Source organism: Scleropages formosus, chromosome 18, assembly GCF_900964775.1.
Source record: "Scleropages formosus chromosome 18, fSclFor1.1, whole genome shotgun sequence".
Taxonomy (NCBI): Eukaryota; Metazoa; Chordata; class Actinopteri; order Osteoglossiformes; family Osteoglossidae; genus Scleropages; species Scleropages formosus.
The window spans coordinates 16841027-16866104 of NC_041823.1; the positions used below are offsets into that span (position 1 = coordinate 16841027).

Here is a 25078-nt window from a genome sequence, read left to right on the forward strand (position 1 = left end):
GGGCTGGTTTCCTGGACAGTGGTTAAGCATAGCTGTAGAATTAAAAAAAAAAATCTATTGAGAATCCCCACTGACAGTGTAAGGGGTGCTGTTATTGCGTGTTGACTGTATTAAAGCATTAAAATTCAGTCAATACACTGTCTCACCTGACTGTTCAAAATCCAAAGACCTAAAATGAAGCTGGTGGCTTTAATAACTAAGAAATACTTTGTTAACAGGGGGCATGGTGGTGCAGCAGATTTGGCCTGTGCCTGCTCTCTGGTGGGTTTGGGGTTCGAGTCCCACTTGGGGTGCCCTGCGATGGACTGGCGTTCTGCCCTGGGTGTGTCCCCTCCCCCTCCAGCCTTGCACCCTATGTTGCCGGGTTAGGCTCCGGCTTGCCGCTAGGGACAAGGGGTTTCAGACAGTGTGTGTGCGTACTCTGTCAATTTTGTGGTTTGTTTTAACAAACATCGGTGAGAGCTGGAATGCAACAAATAGTCATAAAAACGAGACACAGAGAAAAAAATAAATTACAAAATTTAAAACTGAAAAAAATCTAATTCTACGCCTCTAACACTAGGCCTTGGTAAGAAAAGCCAAACATCAATTTTCTTGAGCAAGACTCAATTTTGTAGTTCCCAAAAGAAGGGAAATACAACGAAGTTGCAGGATCAGATGGAACCTCATACTTGGGGCCTTTCAGGTGGAATGTACTGAATCGCCAAACTGATGAGTTTAGCCTTATAAAGTAATCTATTGTTTCACAGGCCAAACCCCCAGGATCAAGGATCAGAGACTACATATATACATTATTCACCTGTGGATACTGATATAAAAATGTGAGCTCACACTGTCTGAGGTACTATAATTTGACTTTGGTGAGTTATGCAATTTTGGCAATGATCACATATTACTCTGTATAATCATCATCAACACTACTCTGTTTTTTGGTTTTCTGTTTTGGTATTTTTGCATTTTGGCAGAAGAAGAATGTGAGCTTGAGAAAAAAAATCCCAACAAGTAAAGCTAGTTAAATACAACTAACGGTTATGCTGATAACTATAACAGGAAAACAAAAAGCACTTCAGCAGCAAGAAATGCATGTATATAATTCTTTAACTCTTCTCTTGGTTTTGGTTCTTGAGATGCTGTGGCAAAAGTGTCTTATTACTGAGGGTGGATGACTTTGCAGGGATTCACTGAGCATCATGAGCATCACTGAACACATCTTCAGCAGCCCAAGGTCTCTCAGTGCGATTCAGCCTGCTGTTAGTTTTACATTTCGGGCAGTTCGGTCCAGCGTCCTCTCCTTAGCCATAAAGCGGGCCATTGTGTTAGTTCTCTAAGCCCAGAGAAGGGAGAAAGAATTGTTATGCATGCCGGTGTGGTATTATTTTAGAGCAGGGCAGGGCAGCTGCATTCTGTGCTTCTGCTGTGACTGTGGGTCTGTGACTTCAGCGGGGCCTCTGAAAATCTAATCCCACGATCTGCCTGCATCAAAGACGTCAGCCGAGTCAGCCCACATATTCGCACGTGTGGACAAAAGCATGCAAGGTTGGAGCAACACAAAAGCCCGCTGTCAGTGGCTGCCCCACTGCAGCGGCTCAGTTGGCAGGCCCAGGGTCGGCCAGCGGCATGGTGTGCAGGACCTCATCCAGCAGCTGCAGTGCCCGGTGCAGGTGCACCTCCACCCAGCAGGGGGTGTGCTTGATGCTCTGTCGGGGGTAGTCTGGCCCCCAGCCCTTCACAAAGCTGAGCCGCAGGATACAGAGCCGCCGCAGGTCGTCCACCCCGATGCCCGCAGCTGCAGATAGGCCTAGGGGCGGGCAGTGGAACACGGAAAGGCTGCAAAAGCTTTCTCGACAAAAAGCTTAAAGGTGCCATTCTGACAAAACTTTTCCTTTAACGCTAATTCCACCGTTAACTGTATTCCTGTATTCTTTCTCACTCGGAAAGGTTTCCAGCAATCAAACAGACACTTCTCATCTTTCCACGTGGGATCTTGATGTAGCTTAGAGATGACTGTCTTAAAGTTTCTTCATGCACTTTTCTGAACAAGCATGACATACAGAGAGTAGAGGAGCTGAAAGGCAGAAAATATGCTGTAAACTGTAACCCCTGCCTGGGAGGGCAGAGTATACCCTAGTTACTCACTGACTGCCGGGGCGATGCCGCCTACGCTGCCCGGTCCTGGGATATTCCCCGCCACGGCAGCGGCCTGTGCGGCTGCGGCAGCCTGGGCGGTGGCTGCCTGCTGCTGCATCTGCCTGTGACACTGGCGCAGGTCAAACACCTGTGGGTGGCGGAACAGGGCGCTGCATTATTAACAGTCACTGCTGCATCATGACTCCATGGAGCACCCCACCCCCTCCCCATAAGCACATTCCCCTCTGTCTCATTCTCATCTCCTCCACCCGGGGAACACACGCTGTATCTTTCATCTGCACATCATTAAGGGATCACTCTAATTTCTGCACTTAGCATCAGATTTAATTACTAGCAAAATGTGCAATTATGGAAGATTTATAACGTATGTCTAGTAAGCATCCAATTACAGACGCACCACTCTGATGTGTAAATGTAATAAAAATAAAAATTAAAAGCTGACGGTTTGGTACGGATGTAAATCTTTTAAAAATTTTCCGTTAAAACCAAATTATAAGATGCTCCTGTAATGTGGCAAGGGCACCACTGTGTGTCGCTGAACATTATTCTTCTTCGCAGTCCAATAACAGGTCTCTGGTTTCATGTTACAATCTATGGTGAACACTTGCTACTACTTCTTAAAGGCAAATTGTACCCCTTACATTAACATACCAATATTATTATATCTATATAGAGTATATATTTAGACATATAAATATAATATCATATATGCCACATAATGCTATTATATATATTATGTGGAAGAGCCATCGAGTTGAGTCCGACACATTGTGATCATTCACATGGTATGTATGTGTTTATATATAGTATGCATAATACCATTATTAGGCTAGCAAAAATAAAACAAGCTAAATTGTATCATAGTCTCATCTCTGCCTTAACTTACGTTGAATGTCACAGAATGGTAACAGAATGTATACACTATATAAAAGACACAATCTTCACTGCAACACTGAAGCTGAAGGTCATACTGTATACAGGTAAATACAGCTGAATAAATACTATGACAAGGAAGCAAAATGCCACATTCTCAGTTAATTTGTTACTGTCAAGAACACAATAAAAACTAAGAAAAAATTTAAAAAGAGTCATTTCGCATTTCTTCAGCAAAAAAAAAAAAAAAAAAAAAGCCAGCCACGTCATGACATCCATGCAAAGCAACCTTTCCAGGTCCTGCAGTTCTCTCTCTCACCTTGATGTATGCCCCGGGGTAGATTTTGTGCACAGCATCACCTGGTGCTCTACCTGCCTCCCGGTCCAGGTAGTAGCTCTGAACGAAAACGGCGTGGTCGCTCAGGCAGCGCATCCACACATCACCCTCCCCGCGACACTCCAGTTGCACCCCTTTCCCAATGTGCAGCCTGGACCAGTTGGTATATGAGGAAGAAGAAACACAGGATAACCATATTATAGTGCATTCGTGAAATAGCACAGAGTTAAAGCACATAAATATTACTAAGGCGGAGACCTGGTCCTTCACTGATTATGAACATACAGCCACGCAAAGTAAGAGATGAGGGCTCTCAGCTCTTTGTCACAGACCTGGCCCTCTCGCTGGCGTCAGTGCGGTGCACGTTGCTTAGCTGGCCCAGACAGAAGCGGTCACCTCCAGAAGGGTCCACATAGCCATCGATAGTCACCACTGGGCAGCTGGCCAGAACCTTGAACATCTCCCCAACCTGCACATCCATCTCAAAGTAGGAGATGGAGCACCAGAACTCTGGGCCTGCAGTATGAAGGAGAACCACAAACCACATTCACTGACAACAATCATCCCCATGTACGAAAATAAGGCCTAGAAGGGCAGAAGAGATGCATTTATTTCCACACGACGTGTAATTTGTTTGTATGATACAGATTACCTGGATGGCTGGAAACAGGTGGAGGAAAGGAGGTTGAATTTTGATGCTGAGACCCTGTTTGCATAGAAGAGAATTTTACAATGTTGGAAAACAAAATTAAGAAAAGAGCATGTTTAAAGCAACAAAAAAGTAATATTAATAAAGCACTTACACACACACACACACACACACACACACACACACACACACACACACACACACACACACACACTTTCTGAACCGCTTGTCCCATATGGGGTTGCGGGGAACCGGAGCCTACCCGGGAACACGGGGCGTAAGGCCGGAGGGGGAGGGGACACACCCGGGACGGGACGCCAGTCCGTCGCAAGGCACCCCAAGCGGGACTCGAACCCCAGACCCACTGGAGAGCAGGACCCGGTCCAACCCACTGCACCACCGCCCCCCCCTACTAAAGCACTTAAATATGTTGGGATAAATAAATACAGTGGTACTGACAATGCAAAAGTTTTGACTGAGCAAAGGCAGGTAATTTGAGAGCCATACAATAATGGGAAGGGTGGTGGAGGGGCGGCTGCTGGTGACCCCGTCCAGTCTGCTGGGGTCCTATGGGAGTGTAGGAGGCCGTGCTGCTGCCTGTCCACGTGGCTGAAATTTTTGGGGGGAAAAACAGGAGGAATAAAAACACCGCAACACAAAAGCCGAAGCATCGGCGCAGGAAACGGAACGAAGCGCTTCTCGCCCCTGTACTCACTGCGGAACGCTCCTTGGCCTGATGTGTGTTTGGAGTTGCTGTAGCCATTCTGAGGGGGAGGGGGCTGGGGTGGAACATGCGTGGGAGTCGAGGGGGGTGGCGTCGGAGCCATGCCTTGGCCTTGAGGTGAGGCGATCTGCAGGAGTCCCTCGCCGTGCCCTCCTTGCATGGACAGCATGGAGCTGGTAGCTAAGGGTGCAGAAAGTAGAGGAGAAAAAAATGTAAGAGGCGCACGAGGGTACAGGAGCACGGAAACGCAAAGACAGAGGGGTATTTTTAACGCAAAAGGAGGAAAATGCTGAGGACACGCAGTGTTTGCGTATGAGTATTTGGAACGGAGAATCAAGCAACGGAAAGCTGGGAAAAAACAAACACGTAAGAGACCGGGGAGAGGGAACGGCAAATGTTGCGCAGCTCAGGTTACGAGAAGATGCCGTGCAACAAACATACGGCTAGTCAAACCCCGCGTGTCGCTTCGCGTGTTCCTACATGCACCTTTGAGCGGAACGTGGGCTGTATTAGAGCCTTGAGACCATCTTTGCCTCATCTGAATTCCTTCATTCGCTCTTTTTAACTCTGCTATTCTAAAGGACATACTGACAGTCCTGCAATGTACAAGAGATGTAAAACTCCCAGAAAAAAAAACGTTTTCCTCATTATTTTCTCTGCCTCAGATCATGCCGAGAGACCTCGGTGCTCACGCGGGTAACAACCAAGACATCCAGAGGCGTCTCAGCTTGTCCAGTCTGAAATTTTGTTATTAGATAACTATGGTAGCAAGAAATTTACTCTAACGCCACAGTGCTCAAACACAACATAGCTCATAGTGTGCTTGGTACCAGAGGACCTTGGGGTAACGGTCAATTACAGACTTTGCAGGTGAGTCATTTGACCGGATGCCATATGCACCAGTCACCAAGGTGGAGAGTGTTACTGAGTTGTCACATGACTTCCACCTGTTTATACATTTATTCATTTAGCTGACACTTTTCTCCAAATCAACTTACGATGTTAAGGTTACAATTATTTACCCATTTATACAGCTGGGTAATTTTACTGGAGCAATTATGGGTAAGCACCTTGCTCAAAGGTACTACAGCCAGAGGTGAGGCAGAAACCTGCAGCTTTCAGGTACAAAGGCAGTTGCTCTAACCACTACACTACCCGCAGTCTCCCCAAGACAGATGCTTTTCTCCAAAGCGAAATACATCTCGGCGATCAACACGAAATAGCACTTATCGTTAAACGTTCCGGATTTTCGCATCTGGCGTGGGCCCACGACAAACTGTCTGGCACGGTAAAACGAGACCACGCTGGAAAACTGTGCAGAGCAGTTGCGTGACAGAGCCTGTAAGATGCGTCCTCTGACTCCTCGTCCTCAACCTTCATTAATTCCAGGTGTTTTCCTCATGTCTCTCTTGCATTCTGGTGCTCTGCGGTTTTGCTTGCATACTCTGTTTTGAACAATTGTTCTATCACTTTCTAATTATTCATTTACGTAATTGACATACAGCCTTGGTCTTCCTCAAGCCATTCCACACACAGTCACTGGAAGTTTACCTTAGAAAACACCCACAACACCACCCATTTGTCCTGAGTGGGGTCACAGCAAACCAGAATCTAACCCAGCAACACAGGGCGCAAGGGGAGGGAACACACCCAGGACGGGATGCCAGTCCATTGCAAGGCACCCCAAGGAGGACTTGAACCCCAGACCCACCACACACCAAGCACCAGCTGAACCTGCCATACCATCATGCCGATATCCCTTACAAAACATTATTTCTTTGTTACATTTTTTCAATTTTCTTTTAGATACGCTAGACCAGGTGTCACAGTCCTGGTGTCCAGGTAGTGCTGCAGCATCACAGCACCTGGCCTATTCAGGTATAGGTTTGGATCCAGCTCAGTTCGTGTCCAGTTTGCATGCTCTCCCATGTTTGTGTAAGTTTCCTCCAGGTTCTCTGGTTTCCTCCTCCCACTGTCCAAAGACATGCCTTTCAGGTTCACTGTTAATAGGTGACTAAATTGCCAGTAGTATGCGTGTCCCCCTCTGTCTCTTCGATGGGCTTTGGATCACCCCGACGGATGCAGGCTTAGACAAGCGGATAACAAAAGCGATAGCGCCAGACCCTTCATCAATCAAAATTTCCCAGTTAGGTTGCAATTACCCTACGGACCTTAAAAATCCAACAATAAAATAAGACATTTTTAATTCCTTCATGTATATACAATTTAGAGTTGAAGACAAAAGAAATTAAACATAAAATATAATTAAATAAAAAGAAAGTGAATTGGTCTTACCTCTATTCCAAAGGTACACTTATACTCTCAGATGTATAATGGCGAATGAGCTTTTTACACACAGGCCTATGTTCACTACTACGAATGCGTACTCAATTCGGACACACGTGCAATTAAAAAGAGCTTCGGAGACACGATTTAACAAAAAATTAATTTTTAAATTTTTTTAGGAGCAAACTAAAAAGTTCAACTTTGTAAACTTTTTCTGCATCACACTACTTTCTCGGTATGACATTAGGCATCATTTTGGTTAATTCTGGGATGAACTTGTGACAATGTTGGAACAAACCGGAATTTGTCCCCATAAGCAATAACAGAACGTCATTTTATTATCTCGTTTTTCGATATTGGGTCCTTTCTGAGGAACAAATTAAGACTGAATAACTGGGGATAACTGTATAGAGATTCCCAGTCTTCTGCTATCTAGTTTTTTTTCTTCCCTTTAAATAATACAGTTCTTACCGTATTATACTGTGTGGATTTGAGGCAACAATTACAACAAGTTGTGTCAAAATAGCATGATCAAATACAATGAATATATTCAGTGTGACTCCACCCTCCATGTGAAGGGCGAGATACTCACCGGGTGGGGACATAGGGATGTTGGGGTACAGGGTGACAGGCGGGGGTGCACGGGGTGGCTCAGGAGGTAACTGCAGCGGTGGCAAGGGCTGGCTATAGTGCTCAGGGGGACGCAGCTTCAACGCACCCTGGTGATCGGATTGGGAGGGCATTCTGGGAGGGACATCCATCTGTATGCAATCATGAATGTACTCCTCTTTGATGAGCCGACCTGGAGACGGCAGAAGGGGGTAGAAGAAGAGGAGGGTCAACGATATCACACATTCGACCACTTCAGTGTGTGATACACCCTGAGGTCGCTAAAGCAGAAGTCAGTGCACTTCTCTTCAGCACACTGAGTCTCACCATTAAGTTCCTCTGTAGTTTAGTTATGCTATCATGCTGTTCCAGCAACAACTGTTATGAATTGAGCATTAAAATAACACGTGCGTGCAACCTGTTTGCAAACAGAGCGCACGGGAGGACGCGGAAATTTACGATTAACTACTAAAAATAATCGTGGAGAGGTCTCACCTGTGTTCTGGATACTAAGGCCCACTTCACGGAGAAAGACGAAAAAGAAATACAAAAAGATTAGGTGCATTCCAAACAACGTCACATCTTCAGTGCCCAAGCAAGTCATTTATTGAGCGCTCACACCTTTACAGAGGCTCCATTTCTAGAAAACGCTACACATGCTACATATTTTAATCAACATCAATCTTCCCATGTTTTGTGAATTAATTCAGTAATTTGTTGATTTACTGGCGTAAAGCTGGAAAAGATACACCCAGTTAACAGTAAACGTCAGAGCCTTAGCTTTAGGTCAAGAGCAGCATACTCTTTGAGCAGCTTCCCATTGTGGTGCTGCAGATTCCCCGTGTTATTCGATTGTGTGTGGGGCACTCCTTATACCAGATCAAAATGGATTTTTAAACCTCGAGTCAAATACATGACACGAAGAACAAAAAGCCGTGTGAATTCAGAGCTCGTGTTCATCTCCTTCTGAGTGAGGTCCAGTGTACAGTATGTCTGCCTCGCAAACGTACCGATGCCGGGCGACACCACCCTCTCATAATGATAGGGGTTCACACAAACGTTGTCATACTTGAGGTCAAAGGCAAACTGGCAGAACTTGACATGCTTGAGCTCGTTCTTGTGCAGATCAGGCCAGCGCCACAGCCGGGCATAGATGACATGAGGGAAGCCCTTTCGCCCAGCGACCTGACGTGGTAAGATTGGATGGCAGGGGTGGGGATAGGAAAGCAGCAGAAAAGAGAAGTAAAACAGAAGAGCAAAAGAATTGGATTGGAGAAGAGGATCAGAGGGACACAGAGATGGGCAAGAAGGAGGAGAAAATAACAGATGAGAAATATTGTTATAATTTTATTATTATTATGAGTATTGTTGATGCTGTTATTATTATTATTATAATAATAATAATAATATGCTTTTACAAAAATATTCATCTAAAGTGACTTCAGAATATGAGCATCAACACAAACTTGGAGAAATGGAAGCGCATGACAAATAAATACATAACACGAATTTGCTAACAACGAAAGAAAGAATACTGCATTACATCCCAGCGGTTCCTAAAATCGACAAGTAAAGAAGAGAGGCCACTTGTTAGAGCCTACAGTGAGCGGACAAAAACGGAAAGAGGAAGGTACTCGGCACTCGGTATGTTAGTGAGCATGAGTGTATGAGTGTGTGAGTGAGTGTGTGTGTGTGTGTGTGTATGAAAGAGAGCTAGAGAATGTTAATGTCTGTGGCTGTGTGGATATTTCCTGCTGCCCACTGCTGTGTTTACTCAGCTCTGTTCGTCCTGGTAAAAACGACACGGTGCCAGCGCTCATTAACCTCGCCCTCCCTGGCCGAGTTCCTCCGACATTACAAAAGTGGTGGTAAACTGGGAAAAGCGACAACTGCAAACGGACAAATAAAAACATAATTACTAGAGCAAGTAATTTACAATCCCGTTACGGCGACTTTTACTGCTGCTTTGTTGTTACGTTTATGTTTTCTTTTAATTTATTAAATTATTCCGTATAAATTTTTTTTTTAGATGAATTAATAAAAAGCGATAATAAAGTTAAGTTAAAAATAAAATTATTACTGCTGTCTTGCGACTCTTTTACGGAGTTACTTTTGGCGCTTGTTGAAGACGAAATACTTGCTTTGTGTCGTTCTCGGGGCATGCAGAAACTCAGCTTAGGGATATATATTAGAATTGACTACAGCAGCAGCGGGCAAAGTATGTGACAAAGGAGGTGGGGGGGCACTGGAAGATGAGAGGTTTAATTCAATCCATCCAGCCAGAATGGAGCCAAGCTGCTGAGTAAAGACATCACGTCTCACCTTCTCTGACCTTAGAGGCCGAGAGCGAGAGAGACGACGCGTGGAGACCAAGGGGGGAGAAGAAGGGAACCGGAGTGGAGCGGGCAAGTTTGGGAGCCTCAGCAATCTGGACCGAGCCCCCTGACCGTTCCCCGGCACAGAAAGAGGCCGCTTGCTTCCATTTTCACTCCTTCCTTTAGTTCCTGTATTCCTTACAATCCATAAACCCCAAGTCAGCAAGGCGACTATCCAGAAGGACAGAGACAGCGAGAGTTGGCCGAGGCCCAGATGCACTCAGACACATGCCGAGAAGTCCGGCACCCCGCCGAGCAGCGAGACCGACGCCGTTCGCCGAGCTGGGTGTTACACTTCACACAGAAACACGCTTATCAGAACAACTCTGAGCACAAAATGCACGTGCGCACCCATTAAAACATCCGCTCGCCATTTCGGAGTTGCGCGTGTGTAAACGGCACACAGAAAGCACCGCTAAAGAATATCTCAGAGGACGTGCGTTCAAAAGCCTTTCGAAAACCATGCGTTCGAAGAACACACAAACAAAACAAACCAACTCCTGGCAGATTCGGTGTTTATGACTGAAGATGTGTGACTAAGCCCGCACACGTTCACTGCCCGAAAGACTCGGTCGCATACACGCTTACAGGCACACAACACACGCACGCACGCACACACACACTCGGAGACAGACAGGCTTAGCTTAACCCTGCCCCTTTCCTGTGTCTCAGACAAAACAACCCTCACGGCCCCCGCCCCTCCCTCGGTCGCTCTCCCTCTTTCTCTCCCGGCGCTGGGGGAGGGGTGGGGAACTCCCTGCTTCTCTCCTTCTCTTCATTCCCTCACTTGCCCTGGACACCTCACATGCTGTCACTTCCAGTCAGTCCAGATGCCTCGATACACTCACTTGATTAGTTTTCCTGTAATAAAGAGAATGAATACCCCTCCGGTGTCTGGCCTGTGGCTGCCTGCAAAACTGCAGCGCTGAGCTTCTGAATTGGGGGACATGTGCCTGACGGTGGCAGTGTCAAACACGGGGTAACGTCAATCGAGCGCTAACTCTGTTTGTCAGTTCATATCAAGAAAGTCAAACCGAGACACTGGCCAGGCAATTACGGTTTCCGTCAGTCATCAAGAGCGTGTGCAGGATAAGCTTTTAAAAAAGCGGGGGATTATTGAAGGTACAGTGCAGTGCCTCGCTCAACCGCAATTTGTGTTTGTCTCCGAACCAGTCAGTTGATATCTAACCTCTCCTGGCTCTGTCTTTTTCTGCCTTGTTCCTCCCCACTTCAGCTGTGGCTAATTACCCAGTTCTTCTGCCTCCACCTCGGACCAGGACACCCATGCCGACACAAGGGCAGTGAGCACAGACACACACATCCTACTGCATCCATGCTGGGGGCCACACTGGGCTGCGCATTCCTCTGTGTGACATAATTGTCTGGGGGGGGGGGGGCAGAAGTCGCCCGAATACGCATGGAAGCAGGATGGACACGGCCCACTTCTTTATCGCCGATGGTTAGTCCACCACGGCAGGCCCTTACAGCCAGGACCCCAGCTATTTATTGCCATGTGACCTTAGAGATTTTACATAGTAATCATTTGATCAGTGCTTACATAGGTGATGTGAGAAAGACTGACAGTCCTTATCGGCATCACAGTGTCAGTGTGCCCATTCAAACAGTCAACAAAGCTTTCATCCAGCTGCTTATCGGTATGTCGGCCCCAGAGCCTCCCTACCTGCAGTCGGCCATCTAGAGTCCTCTGAATGGTGACACACTTGCTGGGATGCACCCCATTGGTTGTGATGGCTGTGATCAGCGAGTCCAGCTCATCCTTCTTCTCCTTCAGCTTTTTGACGAGGCTCTCAATGGCACGCTTGGCAAAGCCTTCATTCTCACCGCCCTGCCGGTGGCACATCAAGCTGTGCACGATGCTCAGGCAGGCATCACTGCTGCTGGGGGGGTTCACCGACATCCTCCTACAAGTGAATGGTCGGGGTGTCGAAAGAAACACAAAAATGGGGTACAGGTTAATATGGGGAAATAATGGCTGATATACAGCGAGAGCTGAAGAAGGAAAGGGAGACCATGGAACAATATGTTCAAGACACAACGAAGGTCAGATAGGCTCGGCGTTCAGACAGGCCACTGACGGTGGCCGTAACGGTTGATGAAGGTAGGCAGATTGCGCTGAACACCACGAGGCATGGAAACTATTCTGAGAAAATCAGAGAGCGGGGGGTTTAGGCATTCTTGAATGGAGTGCTGCACATTTAGGCAAAATACACTGAAATCAAACAGAAAAAGCAAAAGGGAGACAAACAAAAGATAAAATTGGGGCTAAATGCTTTGACAAATACAAAAAATGGCTTAAGCAGACTAATGTTTCTAGGCAGCAGTAATGGCTCTCAGATTGTTTTCGTTCAGTATTCACAAGCAGAAGCCTAATTACGGCTGATTCAAGAACAGACTTACAGGGTTGCATTAACAGATACGCAAAAATGTGTATTCAATGTAATGACCTTCCAAACATGTTATAATGAGCTGCAGTAACAAAAATATGGCATTAGCAGTGGTAATTTCAGAAGGCATCAGTGGCATAAGTCAATATATGCACATCATTACTGTACTGATATTCAGCTCTGTTAAGGTGCACAAAGTAAATGTCTCGGTGATTGTAAAACCACCGCATGTCTTGATCTACCACATGGTCTGAAGGCTTTCGCCTCATGCTGGGTCATAGAATGACTTGCAATTAGGGAAACAGCTACTTTTCTCCATATGTGAAAAATCAAGTGGGCAATAGGGTGCCGACTTCGTAAGATGTGCAAATCTGCACCGTGGACGTCTTTTGTCCAAAAAGTGGCAAAAAAGCCTGCATAGCACATGCCACATCAGTACAGGGAATGGTAATCCCGATTTAACCATACTAAAGTTGCATTTCCAACTGAACAGTGTTGGTATACCTTAACCACACACGGGTCAGATGTCAGCACGGAGACAACAAGCAGTTTGACATTGTCAACACAACGCAATGCATGCAATGCCACTCTCCCTCACTTTTTCTCAGCTGCAGTATATGCACACATGTTAACTCCACTAACCCAAATAGCATACTCTGATTTTTTTTTTTTTTTTTTTTTTTAAATTTAACACTAAACCATATCCTCTCAGAAAAAAAAAAAAAAAAAACATTTTTGCAGAGATTGCTAATTTCTGCCAATCCTAGTGCAATTCTTTACGTGTTCAGTGTGATGTACTGGGCTGGAAGGCCAATTTGCTGCTGTCAATAGGAGGAACGTGTGTTTAAAGTAAGTTACCTGTAAGTATGAGTGCTGATCACATGCTGGTGTGTCCAGTGCAGAGCAGCAGCGCAGTGCGATTGCTGTTGCTCAGTCAGTGTTACGTGCGCTTCTTACACTTGGTCAGTGATGTTAGCGCTGATATTATAATAAAGGCCCATAGGGCTGAGAGAGAGCAAAGCCAAGTTCAAGGATACCACACCATGGTCAGAACCCTGCAGCTCAGCTCGGGCAGTACAATGGGCAGTAAACAGGCGGAGAGACCAGATCGCATCACACCAGATGAGATGCACTGACTGATCAATGACACACGGACGCCGGACGGACGGACGGACTGACGGAGGGAGCGCACTGCTGCTGTCGCACCCAGTGGCCCGGGCCGAGGTGCTGCTGGCCAGCAAACTAAAGCCGCCGCTGCTTTCTTCTCAATTAAATGAAACAAATGCAGAAATATAATGATTCATGATCTTCGGGAGAGTGCAGCAGGCATCCTTCGAAAGCGCAGCGATAAGGAAGGAATGGGCTGAGGAATGAAGCAGGGAGGCATCTGCTGCGCTCTTCTCCAGCGACCCTCGAGTTACACACTTCCCCCCCTTATCACGCAAACGCAGTCAAAAAAACGCCAGGCGGTTCTCGCATAAGCAGAAAATACACTGAAAGAAAAGTATACTCACACTCACACATGAAAAGAACAACTTTAAATGCAGGGGACAGATGGGAATCGGTGCGCGATCCCGGCTATTTTCTGGCTCCCGCGCCCCCGTCAACTCTAACGGCTGTGTGAGTCTTCGTCCCTCCGAGCCGATATCAGTCAATCAGCCGCTCCGCTTCCCCGCGCACATCCTGCTGCTCCCGAAGCCTCAACTCTCGCTCACTACAATAACAAAGGGAGAGAGACGTGTGCGCGAGCATCTCGGGGAGGCCAGCCAATCGCAGCGCGCGTTTCATCGGAATCAGCGGCTCTCGGCCAACAATGACGCGTCTCTCACCGCGGGCCGCAGGGCCGAGGTCTGTCTGGGTCGCGCGCAGATTGACAGTTCGGCGCGGCTGTTTTTTCAAGGTGGCGCCGCCGAGATTACTCCGCCCCCTATTTTCTCTCGCGCGTCCCCGCTCCTCCTCTTCCACTGTTGACCGAAAAAAGTGACGACAGCTTGGGCTGGGGGATCCGTCGATACCTCTCCGTTTAACCGTTTCTCGTCTGCATCTGACAATTTAAGACTTAAGTCGTGACTGTTGTACGTGGGCGCGCGCGCGCGCTGTATCTTAGGGATGACAGCAAAGTATTTGGAAGTAACATCATCTGTGTTTCTGTTTCGTTTTTTCTTCGAAAGCAATTGAGTCCAACCTTAAACCCATCACTATTAGGAAATATTACACGAATGACGTGAAAACATTGTCAAGGTTACAAATAAATAGTGCAACGCAGCTGAGATCAGATCCAAAGAAAAGGATAATTGATAATGTTAATATGAGGGCTGGACTATGGTTTAGAAAGGCTGTTAAAATTGGGAGCCAAAGAGTGAGGTGGAAAATTCAGGGCTGAATCATGGCAGCTCTTTTAAAAATATATTAATGGCATAATTTTTGAAACACAGTGAAAATGTTTATAATGAAAAGATATAACTTGTAGACTAATGCCCCTAAGTGATAATGTTTGACCAGCAAAGAAGGAGGTACACTGGTCTTTCTTACTTTATAATAATACAAACACTATATAATAACAAACATACATACATATATATGCATACAGAGAAAGGGATCCATAATTGTCAAATATGTATGAAAAAGTATTAAAGCAGTGAACATTAAGATTTGTCAGGGTTGGTGAAACTAGTCTAAGATCCCGGATGAGTGTGGGGTCACACTGAATGAAGACTGTCCACAATGTAGATGAGACTGTCAGAATGTAATGTTCTAAGACACACACTGCTGGGACTCATTAAGACTGGGTTACTGTGCCTGCTAACTAAAACGCAGGCATCTTTCTGTGCCTGAAGACCTAGACCAAACTTAGCTTTATGTTATACTCTCCCAGTCTATCTTTGAACATCTTTCCAATCGTTATAAAAAATAGATCCAAAACCAAAAATAACACTAGAGGATGATGCAATGGCTCCATCAGTGGGTGGGGTTTTCCTACTTCGGTTAATAAGAACAGTACTGTACATCTCATTTTTAAAAAAAAAAAATTAAAAATTGCCACATTTCATGATTGTGTGTGTTTTGGCAGCAAATGAAATATCCTTCTACAAATAGTTAATTTTATTATTGAAAGTTCAGGATGTACTCTGAAGAACCAGTATACAAGCACATTCCAGTCTTGAGCTGTTATATGTTAATATTTAAACGGAATATTTGAAAATGAGGGAGCGCAGTGGGTTGGGCTGGGTCCTCCTCTCTGGTGGGTCTGGGGTTCGAGTCCTGCTTGGGGTGCCTTGTGGCGGACTGGCGTCCCATCCTGGGTGTGTCCCCTCTCCCTCTAGCCTTCCGCGCTGTGTTGCCAGGTAGGCTCCGGTTCCCCGTGACCCTGTATGGGACAAGCGGTTCTGAAAATGTGTGTATTTGAAAATGGAATATGAACATTCCCATTGGACACATGAAAGTCCTTTTTCAGTAGAACCAAAAAGCCTGCTTTAAACAAACTACCTTTGCCATTTTTTTCTTGTTTTATGTTTACAGTCTATGGAGAATAACATCAATGTTCACTGTGTAACTTTTAGAATGTAGCATAAGGCAATATATGCCAATAATGATTACTCTGGTCCTTTTACATCTTGATGGAATGATCTGTCATCAGAATTGTCTAAACATTTTACTTATTTCAAGCTGCAGCTGCCTTTCAAAAACACAACCATTCCCTCATCATACAAAGTTTTCAGGAAACATAAATAGTGCAGTCAACGCAGAAATAAATGAATCTTTCATTCATTGTAACTGAACACACTTGTTATTCATGCTTTTAACTGTGCACACACACTATATATATATATTATAAACATACAATTACTGGGGGCATGGTGGCGCAGCAGGTTTGACTGGGTCCTGCTCTGTGGCGGCTCTGGGCTTTGAGTCCCGCTTGGGATGCCTTGTGATGGCCTGGAGTCCCGTGCTAGCTGTGTCCCCTCCTCCTCCAGCCCCATGCCCTGTGTTGCTTGGTTAGGCTCCTTCTCGCTGCGACCCCACTTGGGACAAGTGGTTTCAGCAAATGTGTGTGTGTGTGTATGTGTGTATATATATATATATATATATACAACTATCAGTGGCAGCAGGTAGCATAGTAGTTAGAACTGCTGCCTTTGCACCTAAAGGTCATAGGTTCCAGCTGTCGTACCCTTGAGCAAGGTACTTACCCCAAATTGCTCCAGCGAAATTACCCAGCTGTCTAAATTGGTAAATAATTGTAAGCTGCTTTGGCATCAGCTAAATAAATGTACTTTTTACGCAGCATTATTTATGTGTCAATGTTTTATACTACAAAGGGAAACACCTGAAAGAATTTGTAACATGATGTGGCACAGAGGTTTGTCACGGTCCAGACATGTCTGTGCATGATTTTGAACAAAAAAGGGAACATCTTCTCCTTGTGGACAAAGCTAGACACTGCATTCCCTCTAGGCTCTGAAGTTTGAAGCTTGGTGGTTTTCGTAATAACATATTCCGCTATAAATACACGTAGATCTGGCAAAACTTAACATTCGTCGTTTAAAAAACAATCCAGGATGACTGTTCAGTAAGCAATGCTTATGTTTTTTACCAACAGCAATGGTGTGCTAGACAGCACCATGCACAGCCCATCGCCATTCCTCGTGTTTGTTGACTGTTGTGCCATGGCCAAGAGACCCACTCACTCCTGAAGGTCAAGTTTTCTCTGCAGGGATAGAGAGCAGGAAAGTGGCTCTATCATTTGAGGACTCGAGGTAAAGTTAAAACTCTGTCTGCAAGTCTCCAGTGATGTCAGTGCCTTTGGAAACGGGATACTAAGTACAACATCCAAGTTACCAACATCCAAGTTACAAATTACTAACTCTGTTCTTTCTTCTTGTTGAGCACTGCCTCGCTATATAAGACTTGAGAAGGCCGGCTGGTGGTGGCAGACGAATCCCATGCTAACTGAAGATGATGACCAACTACCATGATGGACGAGACATTCCATTCTGAGCCGGGGATTCAAGATACCTTATAGCAACAATATCATTATTACTTGTTAACTGGCTTAGAATTCTTAATTAATCTAGAACACCCAGGAGGGGTGGGCAACCACTGGACGTTAGACCCCCAGAGGTTTTTTTTCTCCCTCAATTTTCATTTGGGAGTTTTTGTTCCTTTCCTCCGTGGCCAGTAGGCATACTTATAGCTCTATAAGAGTACCATATTATGGTAGTCATTAATCAACTGTCTTCTTTGTTTCTTATCTGATGTATTTATTTTCTTGCCTTATGCCTGTGTTAAAGTGCTCTGTGTCACTGCATGAGAAGAGTGCTCTATAAAAGAAATAAATGAATAAAAATTGAACATCCAGGCCGTGCCTTTAGGTTGAGCACCTGTCGGGCCAGCAAAGGCACCACAGGCCTCCGCTCCACCATGCTCTTTCCAGGCACCGTATCCTTGGCAACATCATGGTAAGTCGTCATAATCATTCAAGACACCGAGCCTGTGAGACAATATCGTTACATACAAATTACAGATGTACAGAACTATACACAAACACTGTGTTTGTCACTAGTCTCAGCATGTGACAGTAAAACAGATTGTTTTGTCACTGCTCATCCAATGTTTGACTGCATAGTTGTTATACAGTATTCTCAGCTACAATTTCTGAGAAATTGCAGGTTGTTTTTTTTTGGCACAAGGGTTTGAACATCTTTCCCTGTGTATTATTGTATTTTAAATCAAGTCGCTGTAGCTTATGTAGTGCGCATTAGCCTAAGGAACTATTATGCCTTACTTCGGGTGACAGATGACCTGTACCGTCAAATCAAAACACCATTAGCTTTGCATAGAGTAAGGTCGGTTCTCGTGCTAGTTCGTCACAAAGAGATTTGGCTTGTTATCTCCGCTATTTCCAACCTCTTATTTAGAAATGAGTACGATCACAGTTATGTCACTCCGTCACATATTAACACTCTGCTATGGTGTAACCCATAGTGATTCTGGTGCAGCAGTGAGTGTAAGACACACTTGAACACACCACGTCGCGAACATTATCAGGCGTAAGTCGAATCCGCGTGAACGGATCCCGCCGTTTCTGGTGACCAGCCGGGTTTTCCAAATACTTTCGAGACCGCCAAAGGAAATCTCGCGAGAAGTGCCGCTTCGACCACTCAGTCCTCCCATATTGTGTCTTTCTCCGACCACCATTTCGTTTACAGAGGCTAAGGCCGGGTGTTGAAGGCAGTGGTCACTTTCCTTTTTCAATTGGACCACTTCACTGACAAACTCTTGAATGAGACAAACGTTAGGAGGAGAAGTATATAATAGGTAAACGCAGCACAATCAAGAATTTCCCCCCAATCTCTGCTTCAGCACACGACACGCCAGTTGACTTTTTTTTCTTCCCCGCATCGCTCAGCTCAGCTGTCGCAAAGAAAACACAGTGAGTAATCAATTAATGATACCATTCTTTCATCGTTCTTCTGCCATTCTCCCCTTGTATTTAACACGTGAATTCGCTGGAATATGATTGTCATAAGAAGTGTATTGACGAGAAACTGGCCACCACTGTCGGCACAAAACGTCAAGCCAAGGTTAGCAAGCCAAGTCTGTAGTAGTGTAGGTTAGCTGGCCGGCTAACCATTACCATTACCACCACCAGCTGGTATAGTAATAGTTAGTATTTAACTCTTTGTTAATTTTTTCACTTGGGATCGTATCCTACACGTCACGTCATCATCAGTTTCAGCCAGGAGGTTACGCGTGTCAATCATGGATGGAACACTCGTTTTTGGGGAGACCAGTTCGGTGAGTTGCGGTGTTGTAGCAGTTATAGCGCAGTTGTGGTGTTGAGGAACACGTACTGAACGCGTCCTGCTCCTAGCCCTGTGAAGTTGGCCGGAGACCCTGTCCGTGACCTGGCTGCTCTCAGCAGGAGCATTGTGTGAGCACAGCCCATACCATGGGACTGGGCTGACTAACTTAGCTGCTGATCTAAACTTCTTAAACATAGTAATGTTTGTATAATTAATATTTTTTGTTTACCCCACAGTAACTGTTTGTCCACCCTACCCTAAGTTCTAGGTCCTATGTTTTCCCTACTTTTTAAAAATTTTTTTTTAAATGAGCTGATACTGTTGTCCAAGGCAATATCATGCACGTATTTACTAAGCTAGGTAGTGTTTTTATGGTGAGCGTATTCTTGTTGGATCGATCCAGTGATTTGATGAATGGTGCTCCAACTATTTCAGCTGAACTAAGAGGATTCTGTGGTTTCTGGGTAGAGGGTTTAGAGGCATCAACAGTGATCTATCTGCTCTGTCATTAGGGTGTGTCATCAATAAGGAATCTAGAAGGTAGTGCGGGTACAATCCTTGGACCTTCCTGCCAGAAGACAACAGCTCCAGCCACTAAGTCACCCTCTGCCTCCATGTGGGATAACTTCTTTTGTAATGTTTGTGTGCTTCATTTTTTGTCTTTTCTCTCTGTGTTTTAGGAGCGTGCCATAGAGCGAAGAAACAATGAGTACTGCTTCCTCTCAGAAAGTCGTGCTGAAAAGCACCACCAAGGTGTCCTTGAATGAGCGGTGAGACCCAGTGACACAGAAGAGAACGTGTCCATAGCAACACTATAGAGGGCAGGAACATGCTACCTGTTGCCCTCACTCACAAGCTGAGACGTGCAAATGGCGCGGGGGGAGAGAAGAGGAAAAGTGAATGAGAAGCAGTCGGAATGGGGCATGACTCACAAGGCTTTAGTTTTTAATAGATTGGAAGGAGCAAAAAAGTTTGAAAGCATGTTAAAAATTGTGGAAGGAATGCATTCCCATGCATGCATGGGCAATGAAGTGAGACAGCCCTTCTGAAATGCAGTGCTTTTAAAACCCAGCCCCATAATGCTTGCATTGTGTACAATGCCATCAGAAAGCCTTTACATAGGCAGCACTGCTTGCAAGTGCTCAAAGGGGTGCCAAACATGTGGCCCCCCTCTCCTTTCTTTTCCATTAAATTCTCTCCAGTCACCCAAAACTTGCAGAATTACTTTTTCTTTAAAGTTTATTATTTTCTTTCTCCCTCTGCGTTTCTCTCATGTGGAACCAGATGTCCAGTCCTAGCCTAGACGTGTCCCTTGCCTTCCTTGTCAACCATACCTCGTTCAAGTGGTTCCAGTCCTTGCAGTTTTCTTCTGCATTTTGGAACAGGGTGCGGTCTAGGCTGTAAGAGGCTGGGCAACTGGGAATATCTTCAGCCCTGGGCCACCTCGACTGTCTCCCTTGTTTAGGAGAATGTGCCTAACAATCGAAGGGGACTGGTGGCCTGTAAGTGGCATTCCCTCAAACCTGTGGTCTGTTCTTTCTTCATAGCCATTTTTCCTGCTTAACTGCTTCAGTTATTGTGTTTCCTTTGCTTTTGTTTTTACAACACCCAAGGACTGAATTCCCCCCCCCCACCCCCCTGCTTGGAATGATGTAATGTATTGGGTGTTTAATAACTTGGAGAGAATCAGTGATGGGGAAGCAATTACTTTAATTTTTCTTGCTGCTGGATGAGTGTGGATGTGTGGTGTGTTAAAGGATTTGCCATGAAACCTTCCCACCGCCTATCCCTCTCTTCCTTCTGTGCTCCCCCTCCCATCTGTTTCCCCAAGCTTCACTAACATGCTGAAGAACAAGCAGCCTCCACCAGTCAACATCAGAGCCACCATGCAGCAGCAGCACATGGCCAGTGCCCGCAATCGCCGGCTGGCCCAGCAGATGGAGAATAGGCCCTCTGTGCAGGCAGCCTTGCAACATAAACAGGTGAGAGAGGGATTACACTCAAGGGCCTGGACTGGCATGTGGCTAAACAAAAGGAAAAGGGGAATGGTGCTTATACTGATTAGTATGTTAAGCTATGTAAGTGGGGGAAATTGAGTCCCTTTGTTTGAACACTGAGATGCTTTCATTCTATAGCAGACTTGTCTCTTCCCATTCAGTGTCACTGCTTTCCTTCTGTGTTCTTTTCCACAGAGTCTGAAACAACGGCTAGGCAAGAGCAACATCCAGGCACGGCTGGGGCGACCTGTTGGGGCTTTGAGGGGTGTTCCAGGAGGGCGAGGATTCCCAGTAGCAGGGCTGCGAGGGATAACGCGAGGGGGACTCAGAGGCCGTGGTGGCCGTGGGGCATCCACAAGGGGAGTCATGTCCTTAAGAGGTACTTGGTACTTAAATTCTTAGTACTGGGCTGGATAGCTGTACCCAAAGGTCGCAGGTTTAAATCTTACCTCCGGCTATAATACCCTTGAGCAGAGTCCTTACGCTGAATTGCTCCAGTAAAATTACCCAGCTACATAAATTTGTAGATCATTGTAAGTCGCTTTGGAGAAAAGCATCAGCTAAATAAATGAATGTAATTGGATTCAGACCCAGGCTATAGTCTGTAAAACTAGCATGCATAGTAACTCCATAGCACTCCAACTACAAAGTATGGATAAAATGTTTGTTTTGCTTTCTAGGGTGATTGTCAGAATAGTATTCAAGGCTAAAAAATTTTGTTGCTACTTGTTTCAGAAAAACTTGTTTGAAAGGCTTTGTAATTGGCTTAATTTAAATTTAATAGTTAAATTACATATGTAGAAGACAGGTAAAATATTTATCACCTGTAGAGAATACTCCAGACATTACTAGCTGCAAGTCAGACTGTTTTGATGAGCCATATTTTGGTTAGATCATATTGCAGTGTTGCTGTAATAGGAAATGGGACATCTCGGCAACTGAATGTTTTTTCGAGATTCTTATATATAATGCTTGATGAGCTTTTTTTCCCTGCTAACATTTAACAGGATGTTTTCAGTAGTGATTATTCACCTCTTCTGTGCAGGATTGGGTCAGGCTCGTGGGCGAGGCAGCCCTGTCCGACTGGGACTACGTCGTGGCATGAGGCAGCGAGGGGGAGTAGTTGGCCGTGGAGGGGCTCTGATTGGCCGAGGAGCACGTGGAAGTCTTGGAGGAAAAGGTATTGTGAACTATTTTATTTATGTCTTGCCAGCTATTATTGGCATTCATATAGTGTCACCTTTTAGCTATGCTTATTTAGGAAAATTTGCACAAAATAGACATACTTTATAGTTTAGTAATTTTTGCCTGATTTTGGTAATTTTTCATATTTCAAAACTAGTTCACAGATTGTTTTATAGGTGTCAAACTTGTGGAAATTTTTACTTTTTCATTGTATCTATGATCATGCTAATAGAGATTTTCAGTATAACAACTCCGAATTTTTCACCAGGTCGAGGTGGAGTAGTGGCACGAGGTCGTGGTGCATTTGGTGGCAGAGGACGTAGCCGCGGACGGGGAAGGGGGGTTGGCCGCCCTCCAGTCACTCGGGAGCAGCTGGACAACCAGCTGGATGCCTACATGTCCAAGACCAAGGGCCACTTGGATGCCGAACTGGATGCCTACATGGCTCAGACAGACCCTGATAGCATGGAGTAGAGTGACCTTAATCCCATCCAAAGACTTGGTGACATGTGAACTTGCCTTCAGTATGTATTCAGATTTGAATACAGCTTAACTTCACTCTGACAGCCTGGCATTCTGAGTGGTTATTAGGGCAAGTGTTCTCTGACCAACTCATGTACATGCTGCCAAGCAACTATGGTCACTGTGACAGGAAATTAGAAGGAAACTTGCACAAGTGCATGCTTACATATTTGGCAAGGTCACTGGTGATCTGGTTTGGAGTGACTTGTTTTCTGACTGCATAACCTTGTTGAGCATACTGTTTGGCTTTGGTGCCTACATGTGGTCAAGGAAGTCATGCTGTCATAGAAATTTTTTTGTAATGATTCTTTAAAATTTGATTAGTTTCATGGGTGTTCAGAACACGCATCCAATATCTTTGGTGTGCTTGAGTGGGTGCTTGTCTGTCATTCGGACATCTTCATTTAATAGCGTGCTCTGGTTTCAGAATTTTGCTACCTGCAATACATAAGGATTGGCAACTTCAGTCTGCAGGAGAATGGAACCCTCAGATAAAAGCCATTATACTTATGGCAGTTTATTTGTGGAATGAGTCCTTGGTATGGTTTTTAAACTTTCATTCTTTTAGGTTTTTCAAAAAATGTCCTGTCCCCAGTGAACTGAAAGCAATATGTACTCATTTCATTGTGTGGGAAAACTCCAAACCAGGTATTACCTTCCAGACCACGAATTGCATTATGTTCTTGAAGGCAGGCAGTATATATGTGGTATGGAGAAAAAAAAAAAAAAAACTTTAAAGCACGGGATTAATTTGAAATGACTTATGTAAAAGTTTTTCGGAAAGCTCTGCAGACATGTTTATTTCTTAGTTTTAAAAATTGAATGTGGGTGGAAGTCATTTCTGTATAACAAATCTGCAGATCTCCAAATTATGTGGATTCATTACTGTGATACATATAACCATATATTAGAAATGGTCAAAATGTGGAAAATTAAGTATCTCTAAATTGCTTGTAAAAACAATTTTCACTTTATTGTTAAAAGGTATGAGTCTGTTCTGTACTGTTTCAATAAAAATGGAAACTTTTTTTTAAAAATTGCATAGCACTACCTATGACATACACTCCTATGACAAGTAGTGGAACTTGGATACCTTTAGTGTTATACTGTAATTTAGTGAAGAAAGGATGACCTTAAAAATCACTTTTATATTGTGTGACTGATGAGCAGTAATACTGTCAAGTAGTTTGACTTAGGAGGTGTTCACATTTATTTTTTCACAAGGTTTCTTTAAAATAAGTGGTAGTATTTATGACTCCTCTGTCCAAAGTGTCTCAGTACTGCGTAAACAAACTCCTAACAGTCATTTGCCCATTTACGCAGCTGGGCAGTGTAACAGACACAATGGGAAATTTGACCACTTCACTTGAAACATGTTGAGAATGTGCCAGGAAACCCATGTAAAAATGTACAACCTATACAGCGAATGTTCCAGCTTTAAAATCATGTCCACTACCTCATGTGTTGTGCTCATATGAAAAGAGGTCCCAATGCCTGAAAGTTCTTGGTTTCTGCCCCCAATGTGGTGGAAAGGGCTCTCTGTCACTTGTCACTCAGAACTGCTGAACCCTCTCAACAACGTGAGTTCCAAATGTCACTGTAGTACGTATTTCACTGCAAACTTAAAAATGTATGAAACTACTCGGAAATGGATTTGGAAAAACCAAAAAAACACAGCGTCGTTCCCTGACCGGGAATCGAACCCGGGCCGCGGCGGTGAGAGCGCCGAATCCTAACCACTAGACCACCAGGGATCTTCAGTTGCATTTAAACCTAGTGTCTTTTTAATGATCAATGCCATGTTTAATTTTTTTTATTAAATATTTTAATTTACACTTTTATTCCAACAACAATATATGAACCATACAAAAAGAATACATGTAATAATTCCTGGAACATATATAAAAACATAATCAGGGTATATATTACAAGAAAAAATAAAGATATGAAGAAGGTTGAAAGTAAACAGGATAACTTACGCACGCTTGAATAATCGTATGGCTTTTTAATTTATTATTTATGCAGGTCATATACTGACTATTTTTTAAAATTTATGTAGTTGTATAATAAGGACTGTATACTAACTATCCACGTTGCGAAAAAGGATAGTTATCTTTAACAAGTATTTAAAATGATAACCTATACTATTTAATATTTTGTTT

At 44.6% G+C, this 25078-nt stretch overlaps 2 protein-coding genes and 1 non-coding gene across 4 annotated transcripts; 1 reads left to right on the forward strand and 2 right to left on the reverse strand.

The window, feature by feature from the left end:
- Positions 1 to 382: 382 nt before the first annotated feature.
- On the reverse strand, positions 383 to 14304 carry LOC108941913 (mothers against decapentaplegic homolog 4-like). Of its 2 annotated transcripts, none has more exons than XM_029245937.1 (12): positions 13927 to 14304; positions 11683 to 11923; positions 8637 to 8811; positions 8122 to 8145; positions 7610 to 7819; positions 4723 to 4911; positions 4515 to 4616; positions 4011 to 4064; positions 3691 to 3874; positions 3341 to 3509; positions 2137 to 2275; positions 383 to 1798 (listed from the first exon to the last, which is right to left on the reverse strand). In XM_029245937.1, the coding sequence occupies exons 2-12, from the start codon at positions 11917 to 11919 to the stop codon at positions 1587 to 1589; spliced, it is 1695 nt and encodes a 564-aa protein (XP_029101770.1). In that variant the 5' UTR covers positions 11920 to 11923; positions 13927 to 14304; the 3' UTR covers positions 383 to 1586. The 2 variants fall into 2 exon arrangements, with proteins under 2 accessions (XP_029101770.1, XP_029101769.1); XM_029245936.1 differs by having other exon boundaries at positions 13921 to 14304.
- A 4257-nt stretch (positions 14305 to 18561) lies between these two features.
- On the forward strand, positions 18562 to 23864 carry LOC108941864 (chromatin target of PRMT1 protein-like). The gene is made up of 6 exons (XM_018764755.2): positions 18562 to 18839; positions 19893 to 19982; positions 21044 to 21194; positions 21405 to 21588; positions 22255 to 22389; positions 22663 to 23864. Exons 2-6 carry the CDS (start codon positions 19918 to 19920, stop codon positions 22866 to 22868), a joined length of 741 nt encoding a protein of 246 aa, XP_018620271.2. The 5' UTR covers positions 18562 to 18839; positions 19893 to 19917; the 3' UTR covers positions 22869 to 23864.
- Positions 23865 to 24598: 734 nt separating this feature from the next.
- Positions 24599 to 24670, reverse strand: trnae-cuc (transfer RNA glutamic acid (anticodon CUC)). Its single transcript has one exon. It is a non-coding gene; the product is annotated as a tRNA-Glu (tRNA).
- Positions 24671 to 25078: the final 408 nt, after the last annotated feature.